This window comes from Eptatretus burgeri, chromosome 12 (assembly GCF_056783735.1).
Source record: "Eptatretus burgeri isolate ZD-2024b chromosome 12, Ebu_testis_v1, whole genome shotgun sequence".
Lineage (NCBI taxonomy): Eukaryota > Metazoa > Chordata > Myxini > Myxiniformes > Myxinidae > Eptatretus > Eptatretus burgeri.
The window spans coordinates 52666740-52686612 of NC_140972.1; the positions used below are offsets into that span (position 1 = coordinate 52666740).

Here is a 19873-nt window from a genome sequence, read left to right on the forward strand (position 1 = left end):
GAGCCAATATAACAGGAAAAATCACAAGTCACAAAATGTCCATAAATAAAATTGCCAGCTCAGTGCAAGGCCCTGAGCAAGTTCCCAGGCCTATATACCACATTATGCTGCTTGTGTGGCCGTGGAACTAACCGGGTGCCACGCCAATAGATGCTTGTCTTGTAATTCGGCCGAGCAAACGGCGAGGTCATGTGACGCGGTCTATTCGGTTTCAATTGCACCCCAACTGCCTTGCAACCAGCTGAAACCAAAATAAGTCAGAGTAAGTCATCTTGTTACATGTGATGCTGAGGACACAGCAAATGTAACTTTTAGACAGTATTTCTGGGAGAAGATTGTGTTTGTAAAAAAAAAAAAAAAAAAAAAAAACCTCTCGTGGGCATGACGATGGTTAAAAATATAACAATCCATACCGGAGGAGTTATTTTAGGTCGGGTCAGCCCAGATTAGATCTGTGACTTGCTACAGGTACCATGTAAACCTGTACAAACCTGTTTCGTGGTCGGGTTGTCGTTGGCGAATAAACCGTCTCCCCCACCAGGTTTCCTGGTGAGAAGGGTGGATGGATGTGGGCACCCAGCAGGATGAAAAACAAAACCTGGCAAAGAGTGGAGGAGCTCCTTGTGAGCGAACGGCCATCCATATCTCCTGCCCAACTGTCTGCTGACGTTGTCCTGTAGTTGGGTAATTTTTATTTTTTATTATTTATTTAATGAAGTTGGTGGCAGGATTTCCACTCCAGCCACCGTAAAACCTCTCACTCCGCAAAACGCAAAGAAAATTGAAAACACACTCCGTGAGAGTACCTCCTGTGCAGCTGCCCTGCGAAGGGCAGCTCACTGGATGATGGGATTGGGGCAAAGCCTTTGGGACCTCCACTCTTTGATAGGAGGAAAACCACGGAGTAACCTTCCCGGGTCAGATTGTGGTCGTATGTGTCGGGGTGATGTTGAGGCGTCGTCCACCAGACTGCGGTCTCCTTGGGTTATCCTGAGGTGGTCCCTTCGAGTGGATGCCTGGAATGTCTGATCCCAAAGAGAGGATGATCACCTGTCTTTGTTATCATCTGAGCTTAAGCGTTTGAACATCGGTATTGCAGCACTCTCTGAGGTTCGGAGACCGGATAGTGATGAGATCATGGTGGGTGGATACACGTACTGTTGGTCTGGTCACTCTGATGGTTACCATGCCCAAGAAGTTGATGTAGCTGTGTCCAAGAAGCTGACTCCAATGATAATTGAGGTAAAAGCAGCCACCGAGCGTATTATGAGACTGAGGATTTGTCACTCCTTGGGTGTTGTTTTCCTGGTCTCTGAAAATGCTCTGACTGAGGTGAGGGATCTCACAGTGAAGGACGCATTCTTTGCCACGCTCGAGGGTGTGGTTGATCATTGTCCCAGGTGAGATACTCTTCTGGTCTTGGGGGATTTCAATGCATCAACTGGAACTGATGGGGATGGTTATGAGATGTGTGTTGGTCCTCATGGGTCTGGAACTGTGAACCAGAATAGCACTAAGTGCCTTGATTTTTACAAGAAGTCGTGGACTTAGGGTGGCTGGTTCATGGTTTCAGCGCCCACAGGCTCATCATTGGACTTGGTATTCTAACGCTGGTGGTGAGGTAAAGGAGATTGACAATGTGCTCGTTGATGGTCGCGAGAGGATGATTCAGAACTGCAGGGTCCACCGGAGTGCTCAGTTCCTTAATATCGACCACAGGGTTGTGGTAGCTACTCTGAAGTTGCAGCTTAAATGTGGGAGAATGGTACCATCCCAGCCGGGGCTGGATGTTGGCAAGCTCAAGGATGAGATGGTAGCTGAGCAGTTTGTGAACAGGCTGAGTGGGGATTTTGGCGGTGTAGATGATTTTGGGAATCCTGAAGAGTTGTGGAGTGCCTTCAAGACCACCATCCTTCATGTTGCTGGTAGATGTCTTGTAACTCTCAGTGGGGTGAAGAAGAATTTTGACTCTCGGGACACTGGATACCATTGACCAGAGTCGCAGGGCCAGGCTTGATGGTAGAGCTGAGCTGTTCAGGGAGTTGAGGCATAAAACTGTACATGTGTTGAGGGTGGACAAGGAGGCCTATGTTCAAGGAATCTGTGAGGGTGTAGAGTATCATCTGTGGCCAAGTGATTGTCCTGCTTACAGGGGAATTTGTGCATTTTCTTCCTCCAAGCCCATCCCTCGGTGCACTGCAGTTTGAGTGCAGGGTGCTTTTCTCTTGTCAGAGGCATCCAAAGTGAAGGCCCGCTGGGCAGGTTACTTTGACAGCTGAACCAGGCTGATCCACCAGCTGTTGACTTGGATGACAGGGGTGTTACTATCCTCATTGCTGACCCTCCAATCAACTGTGATCCACCTTGGTTTGTGGAAACACAGGCTGCAGTGAACCGGTTGAAATGGGGGTAAAGCTCCTGGGATCTGTGGCATCCATGCTGAACTTCTCAAGGCTGTTGGAAATGCTGTACTCATGTCGTTGCATGCAGTTCTGTGCTCTGCCTGGAACACAGGCAACATTCAAACTGACTGATAGAAGGGCCTTGTTGTCTCTCTCTAGAAAGGGGAGCGTGATCGCCAGGCCTGCAACAACTACGGAGGGGTGACGCTGCTCTCAGTGCCAGGCAAGGACATTGCTCAGATAATTCGTGAAAGGGATGCACTACCATCTGCTTGAGCACCAGTGCCCAGAACAGTCAGGCTTTTTACCAAAGAGCTCAGTGATTAACTGTATCCTTGCTTTTCAGGTCCTCACCAAACACAGACGAGAGTTTCAGCAGGGGCTGCTTGCAGCCTATGTTGATCTCTGTAAAGCGTTTGATTCCAGTGAATCGGGATGCCCTCTGGAGGATTCTTGGTCTTTGTGGGGTGTCCCCAAAACTGATCTATCTGATGTCTGAACTACTCTGGTACTGAGAGTGCTGTGATATGTGGTGATACCATCTCTGACTTATTTCCAGTTGGTACTGGAGTTTGTCAGAGGTGTGTATTGGCCCCCACACTTTTAACGCTTGTATGGACTGGGTTCTGGGGAGGATGTCAGAGAGATGAAGCTGTTTTGCATTGTTTCAGAATGTCAAGATCTCTGACCTCAATTTCACAGGTGATGCAGTCATCTTTGCGGAGACTCTGGATATCATTTTGGGGGCCCTCGAGGTGCTGAATGAGGAGTTTGAACCACTGGGATTACAGGTTTCCTGGGTCAAAACTAAGATGCATGCTTTCAATGACGTCTTGGATGCTGCTGTCTTGTCCGTACCTGTTTGTGGTGAGGATGTTGAGGTCACAGAGAGATTCACGTACCTTGCCAGTGATATTCATGTCTGTGCTAGCTGTTAGCCAGAGGTCAATAGACTTCTGGGGCATCACAATTCACTGGATCATGGGGTGTGGCACTGTCGACACCTGTGCAGGACAAAAGTCTGAGTCTTTAGGTCCTTGGTGCTTCCAGTGTTGCTCTACGGAAATTGAGACTTGGACTTTGATCAGGGATGTGAGACTGAGACTTGATTCCTTTGGTACCAGGTCTCTTCGGAGAATCCTTGGCTATCGCTGGTCGTACTTTGTGTCCAACGAGCGGTTGCTGATATTCGTTTCCTGCATAGTACGTGAGCGTCAGCTGTAGCTGGATGGACATGTGGCTCATTTTCATGACACTGATCCTGCTCACCATATTCTTTCAGCGAGGGAGCCTCGTAAGTGGACGAGGCCAATGGGTTGACCACGTGCCTTGTAGTTGCAGCAGGTTGATCAGCATCTCAAGGAGATGGAGATGGGGATGGGCCAAGCATCTGCCCGGGAGATCACCAGACGCAGGCCCCTGAACTACCGGCGGAAAGTGGACGCAGCAACGCGCTGCTGTGGCACTTGCTCTCATACCTGACCTGACCAGGTGAGGAATTGGAGCTATAAAAAGGCACTGGGAAAGTGATACATGCTTTGAAAGGACTAGCAGATACCCGTCTACGATGGTTATGGGGGACAGGACGGATAACAGTACTCGGTTACGGTAGTTTCTTTGGATGTTTTGCGCCGCATTCAACAGCTCAGTTCATATTGGTGGCATGTCTGGGTGCCCATGGTAGCGTTTGAGACCGGTTGCTTTGGATTGTTGGCCTTGACACATCATGCCGGATGAGTAACACGAACGATTTAACATATTCATCGTTTCTATATTGCCTCCATCAACAGGTTAACTACATGGCAGGATAAAAGTCGTAAATGCTGAGTTGAACAAATGTCCTGAACTCATGGACTTGGTTAAGTAAAGCACGTCGTCTAGGACCCCGCCGTCGGTTTGCTGCTGATCGTGACGTCATCGATTCCCTCTTTGAAAATTCAATCTATATTCGATTTTTGGAATCCACTATCACCTGCGTAAATACATGGAACACATCATGTTAAGATTTCGGAAGTATGAATAGAATATGTTTGGAGAAAAGTGTGTTAGAAGTTCCAGGCTTACGCCCATTATATTATGATTTTCATGAACTGCTTGACCAGTGTCTGGAAGTCGTGGTGGCGATATGTGCTGTACAGACTTTTATATTATTGAGGCCACCCCATGAGCTGGGGCACTCCACAGAATTTTTTTTTTTTTTTTTTGTATACCTTGGTCGAGGCTCGTATGAGAGCTAACACACAACTCACAGCAAGGAGGCATGAGACAAGAGGGGCGGGAGTGGAAGGGACAAAACAGTGGGGAACAGACACATTAGGTGAACTGTGGAAGGGAGAGGGATGGGGATGGGACGGGGAACATGGCGAAGAGAAGTTGGACGTTTCAGGGACTTTCAGGAAGGAAAGCAGGAGAAATGAAGGAAGTGGGCTTGGGTGGATTATCGGGGGTAGAAAAGATCAAGGATTTGGATGGGGGAGGATAAGAGGTGGTGGTGAACAGCTGTTTTGAAAGCCTGGAGGGAAAAATGGGAAAGAATGGAGTGAGGAGGTTTATTCCAAAGGCGGGAAAAAAGAGGAATGAAAGAGTGAAGATGAGCAGTGATTCGTGATTTTGGTAGTTTTACCAGAAGGGGGTTGTTGGCGGACCTTGAGCGCCCTGTGGAAATGTGGTGGGGACAAATCGCAGAGAGAGCAGGGGGGGCAAGGCTGGAGAGGAGTCGGTAGAAGACAGAAAGACCACCGACCAACCTGCGGTGATTGAGTGAGAGGCCCAAAGACTCAGCTTCATTGCGGGAGATGCCGATGATCTTAAATGCCCTGGTTTCGACAGCGTGAAGCCGAGAAAGGTGGGAGGCAGGAGCACCAGCCCAGAGGGGAGAGCAGTACTCCATCAGGCTACGGACAAAAGCTTTGTAAGTGGTCAGGAGCTCAAGAGGGCCGAGGAAGGACTTAGCACGACGGAGGATTCCCAGTTGGCGACTGGCTGGATGGCACCTCTTGCAAGCAGCAGGCTTCCAATCTTAGGACTTAGGACCTGTCACAGGTGAGGGTGGTTTCAAATTGCAGAGGGTGGGCCAGAGGACCTGCCCTGCAGAAGCTGAGTGGAAAAATATTGAGTTCATCATGGCTGTATTTAGATGCACATGCGGACAGAGTTGTAGTGGGATCCGTTGGAATAGAACATCGTTCTCCAACTATCACTCTGCTTCATCTCTGCTCAAGGAGGACTGCTCTCTGGAGACGTGGATGCTTCTTCATCATCCCAAGACTCCACTGCATTACTCCCGCAACTTTCCTGTTCTTGAGCTGCACCATTGCTCTGCACAGCACTCATCGTGCCATAGGGCAGTCCTCGCATGCTTACCTCATTGTTTCGTAATTGTGGTCTGTGGCGCCAAGCAGGGTGAGGATTGTTATTTATTCATTCCTTTGTATAAGTTTGCATGTCCCCCCCAGCCAACTTTGTGCCTGTTTGTTCTGATTTGTATGACCCATTGACCTTTCTCCCCATACTCATTATAAATAAACCCTTATAAAGGTAAGAAACATTTTCGATCCTTCTGCCTCCCATGCGTGTTGCTGTCAAATTTGGTTCATTTGGTGACCTTGGGGAACGGTAAAGTTGTAGATTATTTATTTTCAGTTGAATGCAGTAGTTGGTAACAATTCGGCCGTTCGCAGGATAAAAGATGCGAGCACAGACGGTCCGTGTTAACGGAGGCTGTCTGATTCGCCAACATATTATTCGAGGGTGTGATGAAAAGTAATGCCTCACCTACGTTTTTTTCCAAAAGAGCTAATGACGTTTGAATGAAGCGAAGCGCAGTCCACACGGGTGTGAAGTTTTGTGATTGTGACACGAGATGTCTCAGTACTATATTAGTCAAGATGGCAGAGGGTAGCAGGACGTTGTCAGTGCAGTTAAAACGGCATGCAGTTATTGAGTTGATAAACGTGAAGATGACAAGTTCCTGCTAGATATTGTGACTGGATATGAGAGTTGGGCACGGACGACGAAACCAATTGATTGCCTCGGTTTTGCCGCCTTTACAGCCCTGACTTGGCTCCGTCCGATTTTCATCTCTTCCGCAGACTTAAGTAACACCTTAGTGGAGAACATTTTTTTTCTGACCATGATGTCAAGGCCGTTGTGAAACGCTGGTTAAGTCAGCAGGATGTGCAGTTCTATCATGACGGTATCACAAAACTACTTGAATAAAATATGTGGACCGTAGTGGTGATTATGTTGAGAAAGAAATATGCACCATGGTAGAATAAAGATCGCTAGCATCTGTTTGTTTCATTCGAATATCTTTACCTCTTTTGGAGAAAAAGAAAAGAGGCATTACCTATGCGTGCGTGCTAGTTGCTGTTGTTGGCTGCTATCTCCATACCTGAATGGGTTTCAGTAGATGGAACGGAGATCTACCGTGTGTGTGTACGTGCGCATCCCGTTTTCTTTCGATATTGTCCCCTGCCCCCCCCTCCGCCCCCCCAAAACGAGAGGCTTTGACCTTTTCCATGACTCCGAGCAGAAGATTCCATCAAATGGTTTGATTCCTGAAACTTTTTCCACACTCACAAGAGACCGGGCCTTGCTCTGACCGGTTCATTGCTCCTTTGAGCCGTCGTGGCGTGGTAAGAAATTTAAGAAAAGCCAAAAAGTTTTTGAATCGTGTTGATTGCTAAATCAATATGTCCACCAAAGTTACAAAAACAAAAACAAAAAAACAACCTGAATGGTAAAAACCCAACGGGTAATGGGACGCTGTACACTGTAGTTTGTTGCGACTCTCGCTCTCCCTTTCATCTGAGCACCCCTTGTGTCGATAATGAAAAGGCAATGTTTGTGACGTCAAAGAAAACAAGTGCACGTTTGTACCTTGAGTTGGCGCTGGGAATCGCAAAACGTTGCCCGATTGTTTAAAACTTGCTGACTTTGCTTAAAATCTGTTGCCTTTATAGGGATTGGAAACGCCAAGCCCTCCGGCTTGCCATGTTTGTTCACTGTTGCCGATTTGTTTGATGTCCACTTTTTGTAAATGCAAACAAACAACTACATTTCTCCTTCTCCTTCGTAGAGGGGAGGGATTTGGACCTGATGTATGCAGCCCCAATTTATTTTGGCACAATGGGCATTCGGCCAGGTCGAGCCAATTTGCATCGATCCATAGTCACTGCATTCCATCCCTCTTCCTGCCTTCCTTCTTACCCTCCAACGTGGGGGTTGGTGTAAGATCGGCTGCGTTGTCGGTGAGGCATTGGTGTTGCCCGGAGGGGCGTGAGGTCGTAGGAGTCGCTTGCACGTCAGTTTGCTCTATTCAGCCTGGCGCACCCAACCAACAGCGTCCGCATCGTGGTTTATCGATTGGCGTCGGTGGCGATACGAGACTCGTGTGCATGGCGAAATGTCAATTGAAATTGCACGCATTGCACTACAACTTTATTCCATCAACTTTTTATCAGTGCTATCGGCATGACGCGTTTTCCTTCGTTACAGTTGGAATAATAACTCCAGGAGATTTACCGTGAGGTTCTTTGGTCTCTTACCTTGTGGAATATCGTTGCCCTGTCCCGCAAAATGTTTCCTCTGAATCCGAAATTCCATGGGTTTGGTACTTCTCCTTTTGGCTGCGCGCCAGTATTTTGAACAATTGTGTTTTTTTATTTTATTTTTGCTGTTGGTCGTTTGGTGTGGTTGATTCTTTTTATTTTTAACCCCGTGGTAAATAACGCCTGCAATCTCGCCTGCAAGTTCAGCGCAGTTATGTTGTTAACGAGGCATTATTGAGACCACATGTTGTGTTTGCATCTGGGCAGAACTCAGAGCAGGAATGGTTACCCCCAACCCCTTCCCCCACACACTCTCCCCCACCAGCTTTGGTAATTTGGACAGAGAAAGCACATTTATACAAGTATCATTACCTATCCAGGCATAACTCTTCTTGGTATAAGCTATTTGAGTTTGTGGTCACATCAAATTGATGGTTGTTATTCCTCATGCATGGAATCTTTTGCTCTTGCATTCAAATTCTTTTTTTTTCAGACAGATTAGTTTTGAAAACAAATTTGAGAATGTGACCGTGCCAAAGTTTTATTTCTGGTAAATGTTTATTTGTTTGTTCTAATTTCTAATGATCCTGTGGCATTGCAGGTAATTTGGCCAACCTGATCCGCCTGGGCCTACGGTACAACCGCCTGTCTGCAATGCCAAAGTCGTTGTCCAACTGCACAGAGCTAGAGGATCTTAACCTGGAAAACAACATGATATCCACACTGCCAGAGGTGACCTTCCAGCCTATAAATGCTTAGCATATCAAATGCTCTTCTTTTTCTTTGTGGGATATACCAAAGGCCACCTTCCCTGTTGAAGGCCTTCCTACCTCTACGCAAACTGCTTATTTTGTCAGCAAAGTTTTACTGACGTACGACCGTACGTCAAATGGTGAAAATCGTAGCGAAATATAAAACTGGCAATTGTAGTAGGTTAGAAAACGTTATATGTTATAGTATACAATACATATGAAGAATGAGTGATTCGTTTTCAAAATGACTGCAGCAAGTGCCATAAGGTAAGAGTTGGAATTCTCACCTGAGATGAAGGTCACGGTTCAACATTGTTTGCATAGTTGTAGTGGTTTCAGTTTGTTCAAGTACGTATGCTCACATTCACCACCAATAACAAAAAGTTTTTTTCTTGGTAATATTTTTGTGATGGAAATCTTACACAAAATATTGAATCTTGTCCAAAGTGAAGAAAATAAATGTCCATGAATACTTGAATGGTGGTAGGTAGGTTGGTATGCTGTTTGAAATGGAGGACATAAAAGCCTTTGTAACACTGTACTTGGAGGCCACTGTGGGATTTGGCAGAGATGGTATTTTGGCTTGGAAAGGCTGCCACGTAATCTTGGAATAAATAACTTGTGCTTTTGAATCCCTTGATTGGGGTGGTGGGTGTGGGGGATGGCAATCTCGATTGAAGCCAGGTGGGTGTGCCTTTCTTTCTTGCCTACTTTGAAGGCACTTTTGGTGCGGCCACGTGCTTTGTGTGGTGCTCACTCTGAAACAATTGTACCATTCCGTGGCAGGGTCTTCTTTCGAGCTTGGTGAACCTAAGCAGCCTCACTCTTGCCAGGAACTGCTTTGTGGCTTATCCTGTGGGAGGCCCTTCACAGTTCACGACTGTGTATTCGCTCAACATTGAGCACAACCGCATCAACAAGATTCCGTATGGCATCTTCAGCCGGGCCAAGGCACTGAGCAAGCTCAACATGAAGGTGACCAACCCCTCCCTCTCCACCATTCTTTCGGCCTAATGTTACAAGCATCCAGTCTCATTATTTATATTATGCTTTGGTTCGTAATGTGCACATTTGTTGCTCCACCCATTTGCACATGGTTCATTTATTTATTTATTTTAATTGCTTGTGATGCATTTTGGATTATTCAAAGGCTCAAGTACGGTCTGGCGTTTGGTTCATAAAAGCTCTTTTTACAGGACAATCAGCTAACGTCGCTGCCTCTCGATATTGGAACCTGGAAGAGTATGGTGGAGCTGAACCTCGCTACGAATCAGCTGACCAAGATCCCTGATGACATTTCTGAGCTTGCATCTTTGGAGGTCTGGAATCGTGCTGCACAATATGCTCCATGTATTTGGACTTTTCCTCACTTACTCCCACCCCCCAACCACTCATACCATCCTTATAATTTCTTTGATTTTTATTTTTTTTTTTGTTTTTTTTTTTGCTATTGCTAGGATGATGACCCCGGGATCATCCCCGGGTCATCAGCGTTCAATTTGGGCTGCATTCACCAACCAATATTCACACTTACAGAACCTTACACACATCTCCATTAAATCTTCCTCTCATGCATCTTTTTCTCCCATCTATGTCTCATCCACCGAAGACACACAAGTTGAAGAGAACATGACTGATTCGCACCTCTCATCTTCCTCTTGCATCATGCTGCACTGCATTTGCACCTTCCACTCCCTGCATTTGCACACTCTTCTTCATCCACCTTGTTCACAGATCCTGGTTTTATCAAACAACTTGTTACGCAAACTCCCGCATGGCATTGGAAACCTGCGCAAACTACGTGAACTTGACCTGGAGGAGAACAAGTTGGAATGTCTGCCCAATGAGATTGCATACCTAAAAGAGCTACAGGTACTGTGGTGTTTTTTTAATTTTTATTTTGTCAAAATGCATGCCGTGCCGCGCAGTCATTGGAGCTCCCCACATGCTGAGCATTAAACTATGTTGAACAGAACTCTTTTTCATGAGGCCTATGTCTTAGGACACTTCCCAGGTACAAAATGTACTTTAACTTCTCACGTGAGAAACAAATTTTGTACTCTGTTGTCTGATTTTTAGTCTAGCGCTTCTCCGAAGCTTGTCCGATTTTTTTTTTTTTTTTTTTTTTTTTTTTTTTTTTTTGCCATCTGGAACTGTTTACATATATATCAAAGTTGCTACTCTTCCCAGCATAGCTCATTTCCAATGTCAGCTTGAGGAAAGAATAGCATTCCCACACTTGGAACGACAGACAGACAGACAGACAGACAGACAGACAGACACCACCTCCCCCATTTCACCACTCCCCCACACCCTCCCCCTCCACCCATTTTCAGTGGTTTCTTTGACACGTGACCGACTCCAATCCTCGAGTTGTTGAACAGTCTGCGTCGGAAAGCTTTATCTTGTTGCTAGCTTGTTGGCTATTAATTGGAAAACAATTTACCATAAAGGCCAATGAGATCCTGATTGATGGCCTAAGGTCTTTTTTTCCAACTTTTCTTTTTTGTTGTCTGGACAAGAAGGGTTTTTCAAGGCCTTGTGTGCCAATTTAAGAAACAACTCAAAAAGTGGAGATCTACAGTGACCACTAGCATTATGTAGAACATGAAAAAAATTATAGACAAGATAAAAGGCATTTTGCAAATAGCCTGACAAAAAAAAAAAAAAATTGGAGCGAGCATGGCTTTTGAAGGCAGACCTTTGAACTGCGTTCCAGTGGAATCTGATTCAGCCACTTTCATTACACCGTCTCTTCCCTCCAGGGCTTCAAGCAAGTGGTGCACCACCATCTCGTATCACACCCCCAACCCTACCCATAACATTTTCTAACCCCATTAGCCCTATTTAACCCCACCCTTTTACTTGTAGGTTCACTCGTTTCCTCCCTTTCTTTCTCTCCTCTTTTCCTGTTCGTTCATTCGCTTGCTCATTGTGGCCCCACGATCATTTCGTTGCCTTTTTATCCTCTCTCTTCGATGAGCTTCGTCTTCAATATAAAAAGACATGAAGGGTGGGGAACGCCTCTTGTTCGAATGCTCTCAATTGCGTAATTTGAGGCGAGGAGCTTAAGGGCATCTAATGGACAGGACTATTCTCCCCTTGATGGTGGTGCTCGTGTCGTGTTGGCGGCGTATATGGAAGAGAAGCATCACTCGACGTGTATCTTACCTGCAGATCGATTTACATTGCTCAGACATGCGTGTTCAAGAGAATGCTGTTTTGAGAAAACCGGAGATTTTGCGTTGTTCTTGCATCCAGCTGAGAAAACCTTTTATTTCCTTGTCCAACGGCCAAGTCTCGAGTATCGGGAGGGATATTTAACCACAACCGAATGAGAAAAATAACCATTCTCATTAATGGCTGACACTTAGTCACCCATCCCCCTCCCTGCCAAAAATTGATTTGAAACGTGATGTTCAAAGTTTGAAAGTATTTTCGTCTTTGGCTGCAGTGAGATGAGTAAAGGTTTTTTTTTTTATTTTTTTTTTGTTGAGTATTCCCCCGGTTTCCCGCAGATGTTAACTCATTATGTCATTATTTGGAAGAATTCCTGAAACGTTTTTGGAAATGGAAACCGTACTGATGGGTCGAGTGTTGAAGTGTTAATTGATCCAAGATGTTTTTTTTTTTATTTTTATTTTTTTTCGAATTGCGTAATCCCTGACGGATTTCCATTTTAAAACCGAAATCTGGCAGATGCTGAAGAAGGGCATGCCGGTCAAATTGATCCATGAGAGGAGATGTGGATTTGCATTCTGGGTGGTCTCGCACCTCCCTGTTCACTCACTCGTCATCCCTCACTGTGTTTATATTGCACACGTGGCAGCCAAGAGGGGGTAAGCTGGCCGTTGTGCTCAACAGGCCCGTCGAGCGGCCACGTCTGTGCCAATCGGCGACTCGAGCAGGCCCTTTGGATGCGAGACCATGCACTCATCCTGACTTGTGTGGAACACACTGTGGACTTTTTGATGTTTAATTCTCTTTTTCCATTTGATGTGCTAAAAGGAATTTTGTGTATGAATATGACTTGGTTCACACACACACACACACACACACACACACACACACACATGCACACACCTGCCCAGCTCCTTGTAAGAATGGAAGTAGTTGAGCTTTTTATTCTCTCGTTTTATTTTATAACTGTCAGATTTCTTGGCGCTCGGGCCAAACACCCTTGGAATTTGCATGTCGTACCATTGCTGCTCTCTTACTTTGCATGTGCTTTCTCATTGGTATTGTTGAACTTGGCAGGATTTAAAAAAAAAAGTTTAGAGAGGGGTAGGGGAGGTGAAGGAAGAGGGAGGCTGTAAGAGAGTCCAAAAAAAAACAAACAAATAATGCATTACTTGTCTCTGCAAAGGTATGTTTGTCTACATTTGTAAGCAAGATAAACTATGGATTTTATCATGAAGAGTTGATAAGAGGATGTTAACTGCCATGGGAAAGGAGTTGCACCTGACTTTTGACTTTGTGTGTTGGACTTTTGTCAGAGCAGAAAATTTTACAAATTCCAGAATCGATGACCTTTCCTTTTTCTTTTGTTCTGCTTTGACTTGGGGCTAACACTTTATCGGCCGCACCTCGTTTCCCACTGGAATGATAAAATGACCCGTTTTAAGCCCTCTGTTTGACCCTGAATTTGATTTTTGAAACAAACCTGTATTCTGAAGCCTCGTGGCATGATTAGAATGGTCTCGCATGGAATGGAAAAATCATTTTAAATGCTTAAATGTACATTGTATTAAACATGGCTGCTTGTTCACAAGCTCTCAACACCCCCTTGGCAGCGGGTCACTGTATTCGACCTCGATAAACTTTGACGACGATGGTTTTGAACAAACACTTGTATTTGATCAACATCTGTACAAACTTTCAACTTTAGATCATTTGTGCATCGCGCAGTGATGCTGTGCTTTAAATTAGTACATCGTGTAGTGATGGGCTAGGTCAAGTCAGGTATGGCAGCATGCACCAGAGCAGTGCGTCGCTGCGTCCACTTTCCGCCAGTACTCCAGGGGCCTCCGTCTGGCCATCCCCCAGGCAGATGCCTATCCCATCCCCATCTCCTTGAGATGCTGATCAACCTGCTGCAACGAGGCATGTGGTTGGCCCATTGGCCTCCTCCACTCATGAGTCTTCCTCGCTGAGAGAATCTGGTGAGCAGGATCAGCGTCAGGAAAACGAGCCACATGTCCATACAACCGCAGCTGACGCTCACGGACTATGCAGGTAAAAAATCTCATTTGAGTCTCTCTCAGCAACCGCTCGTTGGACACAAAATCTGACCAGCGATAGCTAAGGATTTTCCGAAGAGACCTGGTTTCCAAAGGAATTAAGTCTCCGTCTCAGATCCCTGGTCAGAGTCCAAGTCTCAGTCATAGAGCAAGACTGGAAGCACCAAGGACTTGAAGACTCAGACTTTCGTCCTCCCGCAGAGGTACCGCCAGCGCTACACCCCATGATCCAGTGAATCCATGACTCCCCAGGCCTGACCCAAACGTCTGTTAACCTCTGACTCACAGCCAGCAGGGACATGAAAATCACTGCCAAGGAAAGCGAATCTCTCCACGCCCTCAACATCCTCACCACAGACAGGACAGCAGCATCCAAGATGTCATTGAAAGCCTGGATCTTAGTTTTGACCCAGGAAACCCGTAATCCCAGCGGCTCCGATGACTCATTCAGCACACCGAGGGCCCCCAAAAGGATATCTGAAGTCTCTGCAAAGATGACTGCATCATCTGCGAAATGAAGTTCAGAGATCTTGACATTCCCAAACGATGCACCGCAGCTTGATCTCTCCGACGTCCTCCCTAGAATCCAGTCCATACAAGCGCTGAAAAGTGTGGGGGCCAGTACACACCCCTAATGAACTCCAGTAACAACTGGAAATAGGTCAGAGATTGTATCACATCTCACAGCACTCTCAGTGCCAGAGTATAGTTCAGACATCAGATCTATCAGCATTGGTGGCACCCCACGAAGACCAAGAATCCTCCAGAGGACATCCCGATTCACTGAATCAAACGCTTTACAGAGATCAACATAGGCTGCAAGCAGCCCCTGCCGAAACTCTCGACTGCGTTCGGTGAGGACCGGAAGAGCAAGGATACAGTCAATCGTTGACCTCTTTGGTGTAAAGCCTGACTGCTCTGGACGCTGGTGCTCAAGCAGATGGTGGCGAACCCTATCAAGAATTTATCCGAGCAAAGACCTTGCCCGGCACTGAGAGCAGCATCACCCCTCGGTAGTTGTTGCAGTCTTGGCGATCACCCTTCCCTTTCCAGAGAGGGACAACAAGGCCCTTCTTCCAGTCATTTGGGATGATGCTTGTGTTTCAGGCAAAGAACAGAATTGCATGCAACGACACGAGTCAGCATTTCCACCAGCCTTGAGAAGTTCAGCATGGATGCCACAAATCCCAGGAGCTTTACCCATTTAATCTGGTTCACCGCAGCCTGTTTCCACAAATGAAGGTGGACCACAGTTGATTGGAGGGTCAGCAACAGGGACTGGAACACCCCTGACGTCCAACTTGACAGCTGGTGGATCAGCCTGGTACAACCGCTCAAAGTAACCGGCCCAGCGGGCCTTTACTTCGGACTCCCCTGTCAAGAGCCTACTACCCTCTGCTCTCACTGCAGTACACTGAGGGACAGGCTTAGAGGAACACAATGCGTGAATTCCCCTGTAAGCAGGACAATATTCACTTGACCACAGGTGATGCTCTACCCCCTCACAAATTCCTTGCACATAGGCCTCCTTGTCCACCCTTGGTGCACGTACAGTTTTACGCCTCAGCTCCCTGAACAGCCAAACTCTGCCATTCAGCCTGGCCCTGCGACTGGTCAATGGTATCCAGTGTCTCTTGAGAGGCAAAATTCTTCTTTGCCCTCCGGTGAGTTCCAAGACATCTGCTGGCACACATCAAGGACGGTGGTCTTGAAGGCACTCCACAACTCTTCAGGATCCGTCAAAGCACCCAGACCCCCCCCCCCAAATCTCCACTCAGCCTGTTCGCAAACTCCTCAGCTGCCCTCTCATCCTTCAGCTTGCCAACATCCACCATCGGCTGGGATGGTACCATTCTCCAGGATTTAAGGTGCAACTTAAGACTTGCTACAACAAGCCGGTGGTCAGTATTGAGGAACTGAGCATTCTGGTAGACCCTGCAGTTCTGGTTTATCCTCTAGTGACCATCAACGAGCACATGGTCAATCTGCTTTGCCACACCACCAGCGTTGGAATACCAAGTCCAGCGATGAGCTTGTGAGTGCTGAAACCATGAACCGGCCACCCTAAGTCCATGACTTCTTGCAAAGTCAACGAACTTCGTGCTATTCTGGTTCACTGTTGCAGACCCATGGGGACCAACACACGTTTCACAACCATCCCTGTCAGTTCCAGTCGATGCATTGAAATCCCCCAAGACAAGAAGTGTATCTCGCCTGCGGTACTGATCAACTACAGACTCGAGCGTGGCATAGAATGCGTCCTTCACACTGAGATCTCTCGCCTCAGTTGGAACATATACAGAGACCAGGAAAATGACACCCAAGGAGTGACGAATCCGTCGTCTCATAATCCGCTCGTTGATCGGTGTTACCTCAATAACACTGGGCTGCATTTGAAATATTTTTTTCAGAGGTCGAGGTTTTCTCAATGGTTCCTAAATGTTTTTTGCATGCTGAATTCAGAAATGTATCTAATTTTGCTCAATCAGGTCAAGTTTTTTTTTTTTTTTTTTTTTTTTAATCTCAATTTTAAGGAAAAAAATAATCAATTTTTGTTTGTTTAATTAGCATTTTTTTTTATTCAAAATCAGACTTGCATTGACAGAAAATGTACAAACTATACATATAATTACACACAAGTACACTTAATGTGGAAGAAAGTGCCTTCTCAATTACTTTCATTTCAATTTCAGAAAAATATAGATAAATCGTTGTTTCTGGCAACACCCAACTTCAGTCGCTCCAGCAGTCGCTGTTTTCCTTCGTCTTTTTCATGTTGAATTTCACATTAACGGTACTTGTGCGTCATTTTATATATAGTTTGTACATTTTCTGTCAATGTAAGTCTGATTTTGTATAAAAAAAATGCTAATTAAAAAACATTTTGATTTTTTTTTTTCCCTTAAAATTGAGATAGAAAAACTTGACCTGATTGAGCAAAATGAGATACATTTCTAAATTCAGCATGCAAAAAACGTATATGGACCGTTGAGAAAACCTAGACCTCTGAAATGACGCAGACCAGTGTTGTCATTGGAGTCAGCTTATTGGACACAGCTACAGCAACTCCTTGGGTATGGTAACCATCAGAGCGACCAGACCAATAGTCGGTGTAACCACCCGACATGATCCCGCTGCAATCCGGTCTCCGAACCTCAGAGAGTGCTGCAATACCGATGTCCAAACGCTTGAGCTCAGATAACAGAGACAGGTGATCATCCTCTCAGGGATAGGACATTCCAGGCACCCACCCGAAGGGACCGCCTCAGGTTAACCTGAGGAGACCGCCGTCTGGTGGACGACACCTCAGCACCACCCCGACGCACTTTCCCGCAATCTGATCCGGGAATATTATCCCGTAGTTTCCCCCCTATCATCAAAGATTGGGGGTCCTGAATGCTTTGCCCCAATCCCGTCATCCGGCGATCTGCCCTGCAAAGGGAAGCTGCACAGGAGGTACTCCCACGGAGTGGGTTTTTCAGATTTTTTTTTTTGTGCTTCTCGAATGTTTTGCGGAATGAAGGGTTTTACGGTGGCCGGAGTGCAAATCCTGCCACCAACCTCTTCATAAGAAGTAACAACTGCAGGAGGACGTCCGCAGACACAGTTGGGCACTAGATATGGATGGCCATTGGCTCACAAGGAGCTCCTCCACACTTTGACAGGTTTTGTTCTTTATCCTGCTGGGTGTCCATATCATACACCCTCCTCACCAGAAAACCTAGTGGAGACGGTTTAGTTGCCGACAACCCGTCCATAGAACAGGTTAGTACAGGTTTGCATGATACCTGTAGCAAGTCACAGATCTGATCTGGCCTGACAGTAATGGGCTAGCTGTGCTTTAGATTAGTACATCATGTAGTGATGGGCTCGCTGTGCTTTAGATTGGTACATCTGAATTGGACCTCGGCTCCTTCCAGAACATTCTCGGTGGTGGTTTGTAATTGTTATTGTCAGTTCTCCTCCCTTCCATGTGTCCAGAGCAGTTCCATTTCAGTTTGCCACCAATTGATATATCGTTCAATTTGGCATCTATCTGATCCATTTGCTTCCCTCTTCTTTATTATGCTGATGCAGATATCTTTGCGTGGCCCTTTGTTTGATGGTCTGTTTAAATTGTTCCATCTCTCTCGCCAGGGACCACGTTTCACTCTAGGTATTGCACACTGATTGTAAACTTCCTTCCTTATTTACATAGGAACTTTGCTTTTCATAACGCTTAGTTATCCAATGCTGCCCATCCTGCTCGAGTCCATCTCTTTACGTCTCCAGAGTGCATTTGCGTTCGTACGAGTTTTCCAAAGTAAATAATTGCTGATTACTTCAACCTCTGCACAGCGGGTGAATGTTCTTCTGTCATTAATTTCATTCTGATCTTCTGACTGAACTTGGTTCTTCCATTGATGTTCAGTTCGGCGGCATGGTCCCGTGTGAATTGTAGGCGGTTTAGTCTCTCCATTGACATGCATTTCCATATTTACCTGTTGTACCACTCACTGCTCACCATGCAGTGAATGATTGAGATTGTCACCTTGTCCGAGACATCTGTCGATCTTCGTATTGCCAATAACGATGCAGTTTCGTACTTTGTCTTCCACCGATGCATACTTCACCAAATATGTTACATCAGGTGACGTGCAGGCAATGTACAGCTTTTATGACTGCATCTGGTTCCATACTGGAGGCTTTCTTTTCTGATAAACCCTATAATCTTGTCTCCCCACCCCCCCCCCCAAAAACAAACGAAACACTTATTTCTTGTTTGAAGGTCATTGATTGAGTGTGCACTTTTTAAAACTTGCTTGGTGCTGCTTTCACATGAGTCTGTTCACCTTCTCTGAATGGTTGATGAAATATTGAAGAGGAGTCAAAATGGACAGCAATTATTGAGGTCTTCATTATCTCCTGTTATGGATTAGTACCAGTTCGAGGTTTTCCCGAGTTCGTGGAATTGTTTTCTTTTTCATTTTCATTCCCCTTCTCTTCTCAGTGGAAGCTGAAGTGCCTCTTGGTCATGTCTTGTTCCTCATCCGCAGTAATGACTTCTGAAGCTGTGGAAAACCCTCCTCTTGCAGGTGATGATATTACGTCGTATAGTATCCAAACCCGCAGGCAGGCAGAGACAGTAGCATCATCTGCCGCTACTTTGCATGTGTAAGACTAACGTCCAATCCATTCCAACACGTCAAAATCCTGGGAAATCTCAGTCTCCCCCTGTCGTGCCAGGGTCGTCAAATGAAGCCACCTTTCTCTCGATGGTGACCCCCTGGAAGAGGTTCAATCTCTTGCAATACTCGGCCTCATCATCAGCTGTGACCTACCCTAAACTTGACCATACAGCAAAGCTGATCTCCAAAGCCAACCACAGACTAGGCATCCTCTTTCATTCCAAGACATTACTTAAATTCAGAACTACTCCTGATCTTACAAGGCTTTTACATGTGGCCCAATGGAGTATTGCTCCCCCCTATTGGCTGGCGCCCCATCATCACATCTCTCTCTCTCTCCTCGATTCTATGGAATTTTTAAAGCTTTCAACGTTATGGCCATCTCCCACAATAAAGCTGAAGCACAAGGTCTGTTCTCACATGGCACAGGTTGGTGGCCATTATTTTTTCATTGCTTTATGCTCTTTTAGCCTTCTGACCACTGCCAGCTCCTTCAGGATGTACCTGTTCTTCCAGTAATGGTCTCCTGGTTAAACTCCCCAAATCTCTGCTGACTGTGTATCCTGACTCTGCTGACCTTCATTTTCTTCTCCCATATGTGGAACGCGTTTCCTGAAGCTATTCAATCCCATTGGTACCCCCCAGTGTTTCAAGTTAGTGCTACATTACCATCTCGTGCCATCCACATTCCATATGTGGTGTTTTTTTTTTGTCTCCTTTTCTCCTTTCATATTCGTTTATTCCTTCATGCTTGTTACG

The 19873-nt window shown here is 46.0% G+C and overlaps 1 protein-coding gene across 2 annotated transcripts in view; it reads left to right on the forward strand.

Annotated features, from left to right (window-relative positions):
* SHOC2 (SHOC2 leucine rich repeat scaffold protein) overlaps positions 1-19873 on the forward strand; it is a 50366-nt gene that overhangs the window by 23306 nt on the left and 7187 nt on the right. The window contains exons 6-10 of one of the 2 annotated variants that reach the window (XM_085850571.1): positions 8556-8686; positions 9493-9681; positions 9903-10025; positions 10441-10578; positions 12406-18673. In XM_085850571.1, coding sequence (XP_085706697.1) covers positions 8556-8686; positions 9493-9681; positions 9903-10025; positions 10441-10578; positions 12406-12549 — 725 coding nt within the window. In that variant the 3' untranslated portion in view covers positions 12550-18673. Of the gene's footprint in view, positions 1-8555; positions 8687-9492; positions 9682-9902; positions 10026-10440; positions 10579-12405; positions 18674-19873 lie in introns of those variants that run through there. The other variant, XM_085850570.1, reaches the window with a different exon arrangement.